A 16,721-nucleotide genomic window follows, 5' to 3' on the forward strand; every position below is an offset into this window, starting at 1 on the left:
CCCGCGCCCCCCGCGCCGCCCAGGATGGACCCCGACCACGCAGACCTGCTGGTGAGTCACATTTGCCTCTATCTGGACCAGCCAGTGCTCGGCGTCCAGCATCCATCGAGATGGCGTGCGGCGCGCGGATCATTAGAGCATGCCCCGCGTCCCCTGAGCCTCAAGCGCGCGACCTGGAGACAGTGCGTGGTAGGATGGATCTCGATCATAGACATGCTAATGAGTGTGTTATTTCCCATTTTTTTTATAAAGAATATTAGCCATGTTAAATGACTAATATTCCCCTTTCCTCTCCAACTAAGCGTCAGGCTTGTGCTAGGAGTAGGTACGACAATAGTGCAACGGGCGGGGTTCGAACCGTCGACCTTTCGGTTTTCAGTCCACTCCTTTACCGGTTGAGCTATTGAGGCTCTTTATCTGAACTACACAGGTCACACCGGAGTATCAAGCATTGTGTCCACGATCAGTCAAGATACTTGGTGATTTGACCAAATTCCCCAAGTATCTCAGGTCCACCTAGTGGAATATCTTCCGACGCTGCACTTTCCGGTGCGAGGTTGCCATTCTAGACGTCTATCGGTTTTTCGAACTATGTACCCTGCCCGTTGCCACTTCAGCTTCACAATCCGTTGAACTGTTTGGGCTACTCTGATTCGTCTACGAATCTCCTCATTTCTGATTTAATCACGCAGAAAAACTGCATAGCTCTCTCCATAGCCTGCTGAGTGACTCTGAGCCTTGTTACGAGGCCCATAGCTAGCGACCATGTCTCAGATCCATATGTGCGTGCGTCAGTAGTACGGTACCTGATTGTCGTTGCAGATGACGATCCTCCTGCGCATGGACGACAAGATGAACCGCCAGCTCACGTGCGCCGTGTCGCGCCGAGACTCGGCCAACGCGCTCGCGCACGAACTCGTGCAACTCGGTTTCATACACGAGGTTAGTTCATTGATTTTTTTTTTATTTTTTTTTATTGGTTTGCCAACAGATAGTACACATATTATAAAATAACAATTACAATTCACAGAGAAAAAATTTAGAGTGTACACCCAATTACTGGCAAACCGGCATGCATTTTAAAAGTTTGCAAGTTTTTTGGAATGTTTGAACTAAAATTTCTTAAGGCGCAAAACAGCTGTTTTGAAACTGGCATTTTTATGGAGTAGTTTTAAAGCATTAAGTAGCTTAGCAGCTTACATGATTTAATATAATTATGACAAAAACTTTTTTCCGACTTATATAATGTTAGCACCTAGCTAACCCGCGACTTCATACGCGTGGATTTAGGTTATTAAAAATCCCGTGGGAACTCTTTGATTTTCCAGCATAAAAAGTAGCCTATGTCACTCTCTTTAACTGTACTTATGCAAAAAATCACGTCAATCGATTGCTCCGTTGCGACGTGAGTGACAAACCAACACACAAACACACTTTCGCATTTATAATATGGGTACTGATTTCCAAAAATGGATTCCGTAGGCCTTTACTTCAACCGTGTGTGAAGATTATAACGCACTAATTTTTTATTCGACTCTCATTCCTCTGGAAATCGGTTCCGATATATTCGACGGGTGTGCGAATAGACATCGGGCAAAGCTATCGGCCAGAGCTATTCCCAGAAAGATGTGGATTCAAATCCTACCCGTTCCGCATTGTTTGACCTGCATTTAAAAAAATTGATATTACATATTTTTTTACATTTTCTAAAAAATACCTTTTATTCCAGGCGGACCGCGACAAAATTTGTCGCCTCATGGAGGATTCGCTCCGAAGCAGTTTCGGGCAGATGCCGCGCCCGCAGCACGTGGCCAGCTAGTGCACCGCACCATCCGCACCGACCGCACCGACCGACGCGTAAGATTGCCCTCTAGTAATCACCATACCGATTGTACTGCCTGAGTTGTATAGTTTCCGACATTTCATACGATTTTATGGCTGAGAAACGTAAACTAACGCTCGAATTTTTTTTAATGACATACAACCGAATAGAGAAACATATGTAAAAATAGGGCTACCTTAGGGCTTCTTGCGTCAAATGTTTTGCGTCAAATGTACTAACATTTGACGCCTACCAGTGACGTCGAAGCGTCAACATTTTGTTAGAAGTTCCGTGACTGTCGTGAACTGTGCCCTGACACAGCTGAGGCCGGAGGCATGAATGTATAATATTGTATACCTGGATTGCTTGCTCCTAATACCTACTTATTGCTATCCCACTTCAACTCGCGAGAGAGAGCGAGAGATTGCACCCCACTGGGGTCCGATCTCTTACTCTAATAGTTTAGTTTACGTGAAAAATATAGAATTTAAGGTTGTTAGTTTACGTTTTTTCAGCAAAAATTAAAAACATACATATTTGATTGTGTTTTCATGCAAATAGCCATGATCTTGTAATTTCATAAATATTTTTATTCAAATGTGCTCTAAATTTTATTTTTTACAATTTGTATAAATATTATTAAATTATTCTGTATATATTTTTAAATTGTATAAAGTACTATCTTTCCTTTCTTCATAATGTTTACCATAGATTCGCAGTTTACTTTCAACAGGGTTGCATGGACTGAAAAAATAAGATTATTTAGGTAGTGTTTAATAAATTTATAAAGGATTAATTGACATTTACGCATTATTTCCATTCGTATACACTTTGTAAAAAAGTGGTATTAGAATATTAACCTGGAGGACGCCCAAGTTATACAGCAGCCCTAGAACTAAACTTGTGGTTTTAACCATAGTAATTGCGTTTAAGGATTGCGACAATCACATTGATTAGTATCAAAGTTTAGAGTTAGGGCTGCAATCATTTTCATTTTGTATGTTTATATATTTTTTCATTTTATTCATATAATATTTGAAACAACATCGGTCGGTCGAAATTAAAATTGAAAGATTTTATCAAATTAATAAACTAAGTAGTGAATCTTTTAGTCGGGCGTTAGCGCAGGCATTTACAAAATATATTCTACCAATTTAGAATCTATAGAGCTATAAGACCCGAAGTTTTCATGGCCTTTAGCATTTCTGTGCACTATTCCCGCTGGGCCACGGCTTTGTTGCACAAGCGTTGTTGGAACATGATTTTCGATCAATAATTATAACGCAAGTCGAAATAACGGACGTCAAAAAGTGTTATTTAACATTATATTCGTTAACGCTTCGTTGTTTAAACATTAACTAAATAAGACAAATTTTACAATACATAATAACAATAGCGTATTTTATTCCTAAATGATTTGTTGCCTACTTTTTGTAAAAAGTCCTTAGAACGAAGTTTAGATTTTTTTTCATTTGCTCCTTTTAAATATGGGTATAAGAAAGTTTTATTTTTGCTCATTTGGTTTTGGTTCTACTGTAAACAGAATAAACTTAAGGCGGACCCTTTTTCTGTTAGATTTTGTATGTGACTTCGTATCTAGTGTAACTATTCATCGAAGATTATAAAAACATGAATCTATACAAAGGTATAAAAAAAGGTCATGGCTCTATACGTTTTTCTGGTCGTCTATCTCGCCGCTTAAGCTACAAAATCGTGGTCCAACGGTAAAAGCACTGCTTTTACAGATCTATCGAGATCTTTAGTAGCCAAGTAGAAACGGGCCCAAAATTTTCATATACATTCGGAATCCATGAAAGTCTTAGTAAAATTCGTGCCCGTGTATTATAGATTAGAATTAAAAACATAATTATTATGTTAAAATGGTCTTATGAAAGAGATTTAGCATCTAGGACATGTATTTTTGCATACGATTGAAATTGTATTCGATTGAACGAGTAAGTATAATCGACGATAAAAATCGATTAATGTTGATAGTTGTTAGCTGTTAACGCGTCGTGGCTTGGCTTGTTAAGTTAAAACATCGATACGAAGATTGGTAATCGATTTTAACAGGGTTTCAAGTCGCGAGTTTTTGACGGAGGTGTCAAATTTGGAACGAGAATTATTTATACTCTATCCACGAAGAAAAGTTGGTTTAGGGCTCTTTATGAAAAAACAAAGACAAAAAATCAAACAGAGGCGTTAACCATTTTGAGGCACCAACCAATCACAAACTAACCTATGCTTTCGAATTGAATTTCGGATGTTTTTTGATAAAGAGAGTTTTCTGATAGAATAGTACGGAAACCATAGTTTCGTTTGTGATTGATTGGCCACTCAAATTGCTAACGCCCACTGAGTTTTTTGTCTTTGTCATTTCTATGAGATTACGTAAAGGAGAGAGTACTATACTCGCTTGTCTTCGTGGATAGAGCATAATGAATTCATGAAAGATCAACAGCGCCTCTAGCGGGGCATTTGAGTAAGTTCGGTTCGTCATAAAGACTAACGTGAACGCAATAGTTAGGTACTGGTTCCACCTCCGCGAGAACGGTCTACTAGTCGAAAGTGAATCTAATTCCGAGCAACCACGTTTATTTTGTGAAACATTCGGTACGCTTTTAACGAGAACGGATATACTCAGTCCGGTCAACTATTCTCTTTTTGACATTTATGCTTATTAAGTTCCATATTAGTACTTTTACAAAATCTCTAAATTAAAACTTAGTACAGCTTTAAATATATTTCTTCAAAAAAACATTCTGAAAAGAATCGCTCCAATTTCAGTCAAATTAATTTAGTTTAAAGATATTGTACGAAAGAATTAGGACCAATATTTATCTTGAAATTTTCAAAATTAGTGTCATACTCTGGGACGCTTCTATCTAATTCCTCACTGAATTACTCTACAGTACGCGGGAGAAAATAATATACATCGGCCTTTAAAATAACAATTCGACTTTGTAGAGCGTCGTCTCTGTCACACGACAGTATGTGACGTTTTGACGGTCTTAACGACAGAGACAGTGCTCTACAAAACAGCTACCCCTTTCTAAAAGTCGATGAGGAACCTCACTCAGTGAGGAATTAGATAGAAGCGTCCCAGAGTATGACACTAATTTTAAAAATATAAAGATAAATTTTCAAAATTATTTATTTATTTATTTCTGCTGCGTTTTGTACAACAGATTTAGCAGGCCACTTTAATGATTCATTTGCAGTACGTCTTATATTTCGTATTATCTATTATTATTATAAATCAATCACAACTCTAAATCATCATTGTTAGCTTATGTTTTTAAGAAACCGAACTACAAGATATGTTTTACGCGTCATCTAGGTAAAAGTCTTGTAAAGTCAAATTTTTGTATGAATCTGTCAAGTAGAGAATAGCATGACGGATGGACTATAACGTCACCATTAGGTAATCTATAGTCCGTACAAAATGACTCCTCACGCGCCATTCTAACTTTATGGGTCAACTGTCATGTCAAAAGTACGGCTCACCTTTAAAATAAGGACTAAATCGTACTTTTGACTCGAATGAAATTCGATACAAAAAGTTAAAATGGCGCGTGAGGAGTTAAATTTTACGCGTTACATATTAAATTAATTATTGTAAATGCAAAAAGTACGGCTTTGAAAAGTTCCGTAGTGGTTTGCTAGGACATCGAGAATGCTTTAGTAATTTAGAGTTTGTATGAATGTGTAAATGTAAACAAATGATATTTAAAACAAATATTTAATTAAAACTATTACACTAATTAATTATTATTATTATTATATGCGTGACATCCACCGCGGGCGGAGCTTAGATAGCTTGGTATAGTATAGCTTCATCCGTTCATCTTTTTCCGAGCTTATTATGGCTGGGTACCATTGTTCTAGTAGGAATCTAGTCCAGCGCATTATTGTTACTGATAAAAGTGCATGTTTAATTTCAATCAAAAGCTGAATTTACCAAAAAATCTTTTTCAGTAGGTAACTAAAACAGTCTATGTCAATTCAGCGCAACTAAACTTGTTTTTACGAACAATCCAGTGCTATGTCAGTGACTGGAATAATATAACTCTAATAAAGTAAAAATTAAAAAAAAACATCGATTTTTTTTTTCAAAAAAATTGTATCCGGTGTCACCCGAAATTATGTGAATTCTAATACATTCAAATCTGCTTATGCATTCAGAAGTTATGGTGGAATAAATAACTCGCATACATACACATACATAAATCCCGTAAACAAGAGGAAATTAGAGTATGTGGGTACTTCTTGAACACTTCGTGGTTCTGATTTTGTACCAGCGGAAAAATTGTATGATGTATTAGAATTACTTTTCTAGGGCAAGACACGAGGCACAAAGGATACTTACTGGATCCAGCTACTGTAATAATGTGAACCAGCCTTTAGCAGTATCGCTCGCGAATCGCGATCCACAGAAAGAGCAGTATGAAAAAGATCCTTGACAATGCAAGCTAGCTATACTCAGCTAGTAATATCTTAGCTTCTCCCGTGGTGGACGTTGCACTTTATAATATATGTATAGTGAGGCTTCCTCTTAGAGCTTTATGGATATGGTTATGTAAGTATACGGAAAATTGAACATACTCACTATTGTATTAAGGTCGAAATTCGTACAGCGCTCGCGTTCGACAGCTTGGTCCGGGGCGAACGACATTGTATAGTTTCTGAATTGATTGAACGACTAATACACGATATTCGCATTTACATCCGATATTGAAGAATATTCTCTACGCGTCGTATTCCTCATTGAGTCATTGCTGAGGGTCGGGTCCATTAATCAAACAAGTCGTAGTTTAAAAAAAATAGAAAACACAACTGCCCTGCCTAAAACTAACTGTAAAAAATCATATTTAAAAATGCTGCCATATGGATTTAAAAAAATTAAGCCATTGTCACTCTGCGTGACGTAAGGATTCTTACAACGTCCAAATCTGTTCCGGCATTTGGAGTTATGGTGGAATAAACTAACTCACATGCAATGAACCCTAAAAACCTACAGTCGAATTGGGAACCTCCTCCTTTTTTTTAAGTCCTTCAAAAACACTCCTTATTTTGAACATACGTGTAATAATATAAAGGTTTTCTTGAGATTCCCGCTGTAAAAACATTGAAAAATAATGAAAATCGTTTCTTGCAGCCTTTCCTACTACTTAAGTGATTAAAAATTAAATTATCATCGAAAGATCATTTGAATATTTTAAAAACCGATTATTAAAATTTCTGAACGGAACCGATTATTCAGCCCATTAATTGTGCAGGAACAGAAGAGGCCAAGTCGTTTCCCTTTCCTATCGGATGTTGTCAATTGCGATATCGTGTGATTCCGAACTAATACAACAAGGATTGCATTTATAGTACATTCGTTTCCAACGTTCAGGGACTCGCAGACTGCAGACTTTTGATCGGTTGAAAGTTCCTTTAGTTCAATCAGTTGCTAACAAAAACAGGTGTGAATATCGAGAAGATCATTACAGGCATAACGCATAACTGAGTAGGTTCCTTTGCGGTGCGGGAGCATTGACTTATAATAGTAGGTATAGACGAGGGCTCACAAACGAATTCACATCACTCAAGTGGCCTAGTTTGCACACATATACACATGTGTGTTTCTTATTACGAAATGTAGAAAAAAGATTTAAAACATCAACAACTTCAGTTTATTATAAACCTTAACACTTGAACATAAAGTTTAATAACGATTGCAAAATATTATATACTTAAAACTTATTATTATATATTCTTCTTCATATGACTTCTTGTCATCTATATATATAAAAGGAAAAGGTGACTGACTGATCTATCAACGCACAGCTCAAACTACTGGACGGATCGCGCTGAAATTCGGCATGCATATAGGCGTAGGCGTCTGCTAAGAAAGGATTCTTCAAAATTTATTCCCTGAAGGGGTAAAATAGGGGTTTGAAGTTTGTATGAAAGTCTGTCAGTTTTGAAATGTCTATAATGTAGTTTTGTAGTTAATATTTTTGCAATAAGCAGTATGACATATTTTATTAAGCTCATAATATTTTAAAATCTCATAGTTAAAGATCAACCCTAAGGGTATAAAATAGGGGTTTAAAATTTGTGTAGTCCACGCGGACGAAGTCGCGGGCATAAGTTAGTCGACAATAAATTTAAAATATTCGAATTTTTCAAATGACATCAAAAATATTTACTCTTAAATAAAACTTAGCAGCTAAGCAATAAGTTTAAAAATTTGAAATAAGCTTTTTGGCTGCTATTTTTCGGGCCGCATTTGAAATATTTATTTAATTTCTTGAGCATTTTATTTCAATGTGCGGGAGAGTGTGATGACGTCACCCTCCCGCACCGCGAGCCTACTCAGTTACGAGCTTTAGCTATAGTACTATTTAAACTTGGATAGCTACCTACCACGATAACTATCAAATCGTTACACCATGAAATATCTAAAATAATTAATTTATACTAAAAATATCGAATATGTCAGTCTACGTGAATGACTCCTGTTAGCGATTCATTCTTGCTCCGTCAACTTTGAGACCTATCGAACTATCCAATGAAACTCAAGTCCACGATTAATTTTTTTTCGAGATTCAAGAGAGAAGATTCGCAATTGCAAGGATTTTTCCTATAAAAAGATTTAACGGGTTGCCCGAATCGGTAGGGCGATTTCGTAAAACCTGCATCAATCATTATTACAATCTCAATTGTTTTGATTGGCTGAATTTGTGCTATTCTTGTTGCAACAATGCATTGTAGCCAATAGTGAGCGAGCGTTAACCAATCAGAGATGATTGCGATCGTGACATTGTAGCTGTCAATCTACCACAATCGCGCAGTAGGTGAATTCATTTGACACACCCTGGTACAAGAACTATTAATTTTGACTATCGATTTTGTCATAAAATGCTAGAACATTAGAAGCCAGTTTGATGCGGCTTCACTATTAAAAGTCTGTAGTCTGCGTGAGCCCTCATCCTATACGTAATGCTGTGTGGTGCTAGTAAATAGTAAATATACGGTATGCATATATATTACATAGGTCCGCCGCAAACCGGAATTTAGTAGCTGCAGGGGCACCCAGTTCCTAATTATTTTGTATGTCGGTGCTCGCTGAAACGTTCCTAAGTTTTTTTTTTTCGTTTTTTGGTTGTTTAATGTCTAAATGTCCAGTAAAAGCTAAGCTAGTGACAGCTTGGGCCTCGTTTACGGAGACGCGGGGCGTCGCGCGTTGCGATGGGCGGCGCGGCCCGCACTGAATTTAAACATAATATGGCGTTGTATGAGTGCGTTTACGGAGAAGCAATTTTATACGCGGAGCGTTTTTTGCGGCCGAGCCCGCGGATGGCATCGACGCCTCCCACGCGGCGTTCATCGTGGCGGCGCACGCGGCGGCAATTCTCGATGATGCGATGCCCGCAGCGGAACCTTCTTCCAGTCTTTATTTGGAAATTGCTCAACGCAGACGCGCCCGCCGCGTGCAACGCCGCGGGCACCGCCACTCTTCCCGCCTCGCATCTCTATGAACAACATCGTATATTGACATATGTTTGTAATTACGCGTGCGATGCTAAGCGCCGCTTCACGCGCCGTCTCACCGTAATCAAAAAAAATGTACGACGCTCCGCGAGACGCCACGCCACACGCGACGCGCGACGCCCCGCGTCTCCGTAAACGAGGCCTTAGTGTTACTTAGCACGCATCGCAACGAATGTTCTTCATAGTTTCGTTTAGCTCGCTTGGACGGCCATTTATCATCATCATCATAACCCATCGCCGGCCCACTACTCAGTACTTATCTCGAAAAGGGTCTAAGTCATATGCCATATCCACCACGTCGGGCATCCATTAGACCATTGTTTATCAACCATTTTTTTATCGCGACCCAAAACACCAAAGTATGGACAAGACTCGTTGCTATGCTAAACTATCCTCAGCTAGTACTAGCTTAGCTTTTTTTACACTGGATGTCGGGCTTTATTGATAGCGGTGCCAAATATACGAGGTGCCAATTCGGGAGTTTTGTTTAGACAATTTCAGGTTTTCGAAGCTTTTTGTTTCTTGGCGTTTGAAACTATTTATTTAGGTTTAAATAAGTTTTACTAGCATCTCTTGTTTTTACCCCCGCTCTAAATTAGTGACACATAGATACAAAATGTATATAATTTTTTAAATATCTCAATGTTGATAGTTTTATGCTTTTAAATCGATGGCATCCCCATAAAAAAATGTTCTATACATCTCCTTAGTCTTGGTCACACTTACTTTGAACTTAATACTGAAATTTTTTGAAACTAAAATTCACATTATAGTCCGTACAAAATGAGTTCTCACGCGCCATTTTAACTCTATGGGTCAACTGTCCTGTCAAAAGTACGGTTCACCTTTGAAATAAGGCCTAAAATCGTACTTTTGATATCACAATTGACACATAAAGTTAAAATGGCGAGTGATAACTCTCATTGTACGCATTATAATTAAGTATATTAACAGCCGCACTCAGAGTCGCTAATCGTTACTTAAGATTGAGTTAAAACGAGACAGATTTATGTGAGAGATATAGCTCTGTCTCGTTTTAACTAAACTTAAGTAACGATTAAGCGATTCTGAGTACGGCAGTAAGAGATTTGAAAGACATATTTTTTTTGGAATTGTTTTCTCATCAAGCCGTTACGTCAGAAACTTTTCTAAATCTTTTGGAGATATAATTGATCAGAAACATATTTTAGCGAGCGCACTCCATCTTAGGCTGCATCGTCACTTGCCAGCAAGTCTGATTGCGGCCAAGCGTAAGTCTATAAAATTTTAAAAAAAAGATTTGTTTTAGAACGTTTTAATTTTTATTTAGGGGTCCTTTTAGATCCGTCGTGCTCCATATCCATATTATAATAATAGAGATGCAAAGAGTGTGATGTTGGGGGTTGGGGGTTGGGGGTTGGGGGGCGGAGCGCTTAGTGTAGTGTAAACGAAAGACTGGCTAATGTAAAGACGAGTGTGGGCGGCGGGCGCCACTGACTGACGCGAGTCTACGACCAACCATAAATTACATAATCAAAATTATTTACTATACTTAAACTGCATATTCTATTTTCTTTTAAGAGGGCGCAGCTCGATGCTTTCTTCATAAAAACGTAGGAGGGTGATTACTACATTATTTTACACTAGATGATGCCCGCGACTTCGTCCGCGTGAATGTAGGTTTTTAAAAAATCCCTTGGGAACTCTTTAATTTTCCGGGATAAAATGTAGCCTAAGTCCTTTCCCGGGATGCAAGCTATCTCTGTACCAAATTTCGTTAAAATCGGTTGAACGGATGGGCCGTGAAAAGCTAGCAGACAGACAGACAGGCAGACACACTGTCGCATTTATAATATTAAGTATGGAAGTATGGATTGTGGCTAATTCCGTTATACACAATTTCTAAACTAAACTAAAATGGCACGTCTAAGTCTATTGCTATCCCTTTCATAATATTGCTTGCGGAAAAGGATAGCACTGGATGTAGACCTGTTAATAGTTTAGTTCAGAGATTGTGTACAAGAGAATCAGCCCCATTGTACGCTCAAAACTAAGTATTATATCTGTTTGTCTTGCCGTTATCTAAGTTCATCTATAATTATATAACATTCAAAATCCTGACTTGACTGACTGACTGACATATATATCAACGCACAGCCTAAACCACTGGTCCTAAAGACATGAAATTTTGAAGGTGTGTACTTTGTAAAGAGTAGGTATCCACTAAGAAAGGATTTTTCGCAATTCCACCCCTAAGTGGGTTAAATAGGGGATGAAAGTTTGTATGAAAGTCCGTCATTTTTCAAGTTATTTGCATGAAAATTGGTATTTGGGTTTTGGGTCACAAATGAATACGTGTTCCAGGATTTTTGCCATTCTAGCACCTTGGGACCCCAACGTCTATCGGTTGTACGAACTATGTGCCCTGCCCATTGCCACTTCAACTTCGCAACCCGTTGAGCTATGTCGGTTACTCTAGTAAAAGAGATTAACTTGTATTAAATAAATTAAAATCTAAGATTAAGTATATAATTACGAGAAAAATAATTATAGGTCGGTTGGTACTTGTCGGATGAATTCGTTTCTCATAAATTACGGTTTTAAATCCTAATCCGATAGCCAGCGCGTTGAACCGTGCCCTAACTGCAATATCCTGCCGTCAAGAAAATATTTTCTTCAGAAAAGGGTTCGGCTATTTCAATATTATTATTATCGTTTTAGCTAATTGCACTAGAAAAATTATGTATATTGAATTAATTAGAAATCTCTAAGTTAAATTATTAAAAGTATGTTTTAGTTGGTTGGTCGTAGACTTGCGCGACAAAAGTCGGGAGGCAGGTGTGTAGTTAGTAAAGTGACGTGAACTTGTAAATATATGCTTTTAGTCTAAAACTATACTTATAAAGGATTATTACTACAGATACTATTAAAGTCCCATTACTTTCCGAAGATCATTTTATTATTTATCCTGAATACCGTACAAAAAATGTACGTTAATTTTGACGTTATTTAAAAACACTTTCAAAAAAAAAATCTTCTGTTTCCCTTAGAATCATTTTTTACTACCGTTAATCAAACCGTTCTATGAAGAAGAAAAAACAGTTTATCAGGAAAAGCTATCCTTCCCCATATATTATATTTGAAGTTCAGATTTTTCAAAAAAGTATATGTAAGACCATTTGTCTGGCATGGCTCGTGAGTCGTGAGGTACTCTACGAGCAGTCTCACTCAAGATGTACACCTATACTGGTACATGCATCGATATCGAATCTAGTACTAAGATTATACAGAGTGTAACCAGAACGCTAGCAAAAACTTAGCGTTATTGTTATAATACCGAAACACAATCCAATAACCATTTGCCTCATTTTGTAGTTTTAGTGATTTAGTATTTTTCAAACCCGCAAATGTATAGCGTGCAAAACTCAGGTCAACGACGCGGCGTTGACTCCGAATGGCCTACTTACAAAGCGTCCGGTGACCTCTAGCGTCAGTCAGATGTTTTATTTGCAACATATCATCGTAGACTTTTACAAAATTATAGGATTTTTTATATTTGTTTTTCGCGTTTTTTTGTGGTATCGTTTCAGTAATCATCACAACTATCAGCTGTCCTCGTTTTTGCCAGCGTTCTGTTACACCCTGTGTATGAAAAGTTTGACTTTTTATATAACCTCCTCCACATAGTGACAGACGTAATTGATGGTTAACTAATGGTTTGTTGACGCTATAATATTTAAGGGTTTTTTCTTCCTTTGTAATTATCCTGATTTAAAAAAAAAGTTGTACCAATAGAAAAAAAACATCACCATTTTTATATATAATTCCATTATGATTACCTAAGAAACTTTTAAACATATTTTTATTTATTTTCATAATCAAAATTCAACCGTATCGTAAACTAGGTACATTAATATAGTCATAATGTTATCACAGGATAGTTAGCTAGGGTCGGACCACCAAATTATCTAGGGTCGTGCGTAATTTAAGATCTAGACTGCTTCTAGCGATCGTCATTAAATGGCAGACGACAAGTCCTTGAAATATTTAAAAAAAATAGTTTTAAAGCTATAATATTATGTAAGCAATAGACTATGGAATTTTAAACAGATTTTTTTATATGGAAATGTACCTGCTTTGATGATTTTATTCCCTGTGTTACTATTTGGCCGGTTAGCAGACTTAGTTCATTTTGCGATTTGTGTAATTGTAATACTGTCTTCCCACGGTACGTGATATTGCGGACGGACGCGGACCGGCCCGCACCGACGCACCATGGGAAGAGTATCGTCCGTGGTAGCGCAGACACGTCGTCGTCGTCGTCCGAGCTTCGTGCGCGGTACGTGACTGTCCGTGGTCGTCGGCCGTGCGTGATTATCCGCTCAATTACGCGCCGTGGGAAGCCAGTATAACAAGTCAATCGTTTGGTTTCCATTCACAAATGAACTTGGCTGCTTTTTTCTGAGCAACGATGATTCGCTAATTCCAGTGCTCATCACTAGGCGAAAGTCATCAAACTCATTTGACATTGGTTGGTTATACATTGCTGCTTTACTGAGCGATACAAAAGTAATATTTCGTAGCAAACCTTCAATGGATTAAAAATAAATGTCCAATGAGCTTGATGGCTTTCATTCGGTGATGATAACCGTAGGGCGATTGTCTAAAACCTGCATCAATCATTATTACAATCTCAATTGTTCTGATTGGCTGAATTTGTGCGATTCTTCTTGCAACAATGCATTGTGGCCAATAGTGAGCGAGCATTAACCAATCAGAGATGATTGCGATCGTGACATTGTAGCTGTCAAACAACCGCGGTAGGGCCACTGATTTAGGGAATTGCGATTTAGTCACTCATTTTAGCACAAATATTTGAACACACTTTATCAAGTACTACAAATGTTGGTTTCCCAGATGTTATTTATAATTCTAGCGCTCTTTGATATCACAACATGAAACATTTGTCCCATTTATTTGCGTATGGGTGCCAATATTTGTGCATAATTGAGTGACCGTTGTTTTTAACAGACCTATAATAATATAATTAGCTCTATCAACATATTATTGTAGCTATAATTTGGCTATTTTACGTTGTATATTTAGTTCTATACGCTCTACACTTTGCAATACATATAATATAGAGATTTACTCCTGTACCTTTCTCCTATTATTATTTTAGCTGCCTTCATTTTTATTTTATTGTAATATACCTAAACTTTTTTGTTTAACGCGTCATTTTTAATTATTATTTATTATTTTTAGTGAAAATGGACACATATGCGGTATTTCAGTGGTTTTATTGTGACATTGGACGTTTGTGCACTCATCCGTGATTCTTCCAAGTGGCCGTCATACAAATACGTACATTCGATTCGTATTTTTTTCACGGATCCGTAAAATCACGCCTGAGTTCAGAAACGTCCATAAAGGTCATCGCAATTGTTTTTTTGGCTGAATTTGTTGTACTTTTGCTTAAAACTGTATATTTCAGCCAATAGTGGTATACTGCAGTTTTCCTTAGTTTACTTATAAGATAAACAAATCGCAGAAAGTAGAAACTTTTCTGAGAAACGCGTAAGCGACGCCCGGGCGGCGTCTTAGCCCTTCTGGAGTTAGGTTTTCACTCTTATCAAGATTTCATTGTCAGTCCTGAAAGAAAATTTTCTGAATTTTGCCAGATTTGCACAAATATGAAGTAAATGAGTATTTTTGACCAAAGTTTTTATGGAAAAACATGTAGATGTATAAATGTTAAGCCCGCAAAACTCATGATCATAAACCTTCAATGTATGGTTAGTCTACTATTTTTGAAAAACTAGCTAAAATTTGAATTTTCGCGGCCGGATGTATCAAACCACCTTAAGTTAACTAAGGAAAACTAAAGTATAAGTCCGTCAGCTAATCAAATGGATGGCGATGATCGATTTCAAAGGTATTTATCAATAAGGCCGCAGTCGACTTTGTATTGTATATAATAATCTGCTGTTTTCTTATTATCCAAAGAGGAATGTGTTCATTAATGAAATTGCCTTTTTTTTAATTTGTTTGTTTTTTGTTTTTAATTGAATTTGTAACATAAATATTTATTGGATCCAGACTGCATTTGCACTCGTTCAGTTCCCTCCAGAGTGTATGTTATGTTAAGCTTCCCTACCATATAATTATATTTACTGCGATGTATGATTGTGCTCAAAATGACATAGCCATTTATTGCTGAAGACGAACGATCGAGTCATGTCTGCATACTATTATAAAATGAAAATGTCAATAAAGTGGTATTTTAACCGGCTACCTGTGTTTTATACTTACTAGTCTTACCCTGACATCTATGGAATGTATTTTGACTTTGCTTAGACTTAAGTTTTAGTTAAAACGAGACAGATTTATGTCAGCGCTATAACAATCTCTTAAGTCTAAGTAAAGTCAAAGTGCGCTCTATAAGGTCTCAACTTACAGTCCGCGGCAGGAAATAATGTACACCGACCTTTAGAAGGAGATGGCGGATTTGTAGAGCATTGTCTCTGTCGTCGAGACCGACAATATGTCATATTATATGAGTTACAGAGACAACGCTCTACTAAGCCGAAATGTCATTCTAAAGGCCGATGTACATTATTTTCTGCCGCATATTGTATGCCGAGACGCAGGTGGCGTAGCACAGCCCTGAAATCTGCCAGCACCACACCGCGACGCAGCGTAGTACAGACACGTGATGTCTGCGTCGCACATGCCTGCGCCGTAGCGTACGCAGCTCTCAGTACGTTCATATATTATTACGAAGTCTGCTCTGAACTACGGCGCCTGCGTCTCAGCATACACTTAGCCTTTTAGTCGTTTACAGTTATAATGGCACCAATTCCGTCTGCATCCTCTTCTTTTTAACAATGCTAAAAAGGGACAGAACATGAACTTTACATTAAAAGACTAAATTTTAGTGCACGCTACAAATTTAAACAGTAGGTTCGCGACTGTGCGCTAAAATCACGGGTCTTACCATCTGAAAATTAAATTTAAAACTGTCAAACTGCGTCTGTCCTTTTCATATTACATTGGTAAGAAGAGGATTCGAATACTCTAAAATTAGGTTGTGCTCAGAATCAGTAGGTACTCTAATTCCGTAAGTACACAAACTCTAAACTAAACTAAAATGACACGTCTAAATCTATTGCTATCCCTGTCATAATGTTGCTTGCGGGAAAGGATACACTAGATTTAGTCCTGTTAATTTAGTTTAGTTTAGAGATTATGTACCTACAAGAGAATCGGCCCCATTGTACCTACATCTCACTAACGATTAAAGAACAACAAGTTTACAATAAAGAAGTGAGTGCCTTTTGAGATTCAGGGATGTTGTCACAAAATGAAAGTAAGTACC

General features: G+C 37.5%; 1 protein-coding gene across 1 annotated transcript in view; it reads left to right on the forward strand.

Annotated features, from left to right (window-relative positions):
• The window catches only part of Madm (MLF1-adaptor molecule), a 66,817-nt gene extending 52,831 nt beyond the window's left edge, over nt 1-13,986 (forward strand). The window contains exons 9-11 of the mRNA XM_034984901.2: nt 823-942; nt 1,730-7,349; nt 8,190-13,986. Coding sequence (XP_034840792.1) covers nt 823-942; nt 1,730-1,819 — 210 coding nt within the window. The 3' untranslated portion in view covers nt 1,820-7,349; nt 8,190-13,986. The remainder of the gene's footprint in view (nt 1-822; nt 943-1,729; nt 7,350-8,189) is intronic.
• Nucleotides 13,987-16,721: the final 2,735 nt, after the last annotated feature.

This window comes from Maniola hyperantus, chromosome 3 (assembly GCF_902806685.2).
Source record: "Maniola hyperantus chromosome 3, iAphHyp1.2, whole genome shotgun sequence".
NCBI classification, from domain to species: Eukaryota; Metazoa; Arthropoda; class Insecta; order Lepidoptera; family Nymphalidae; genus Maniola; species Maniola hyperantus.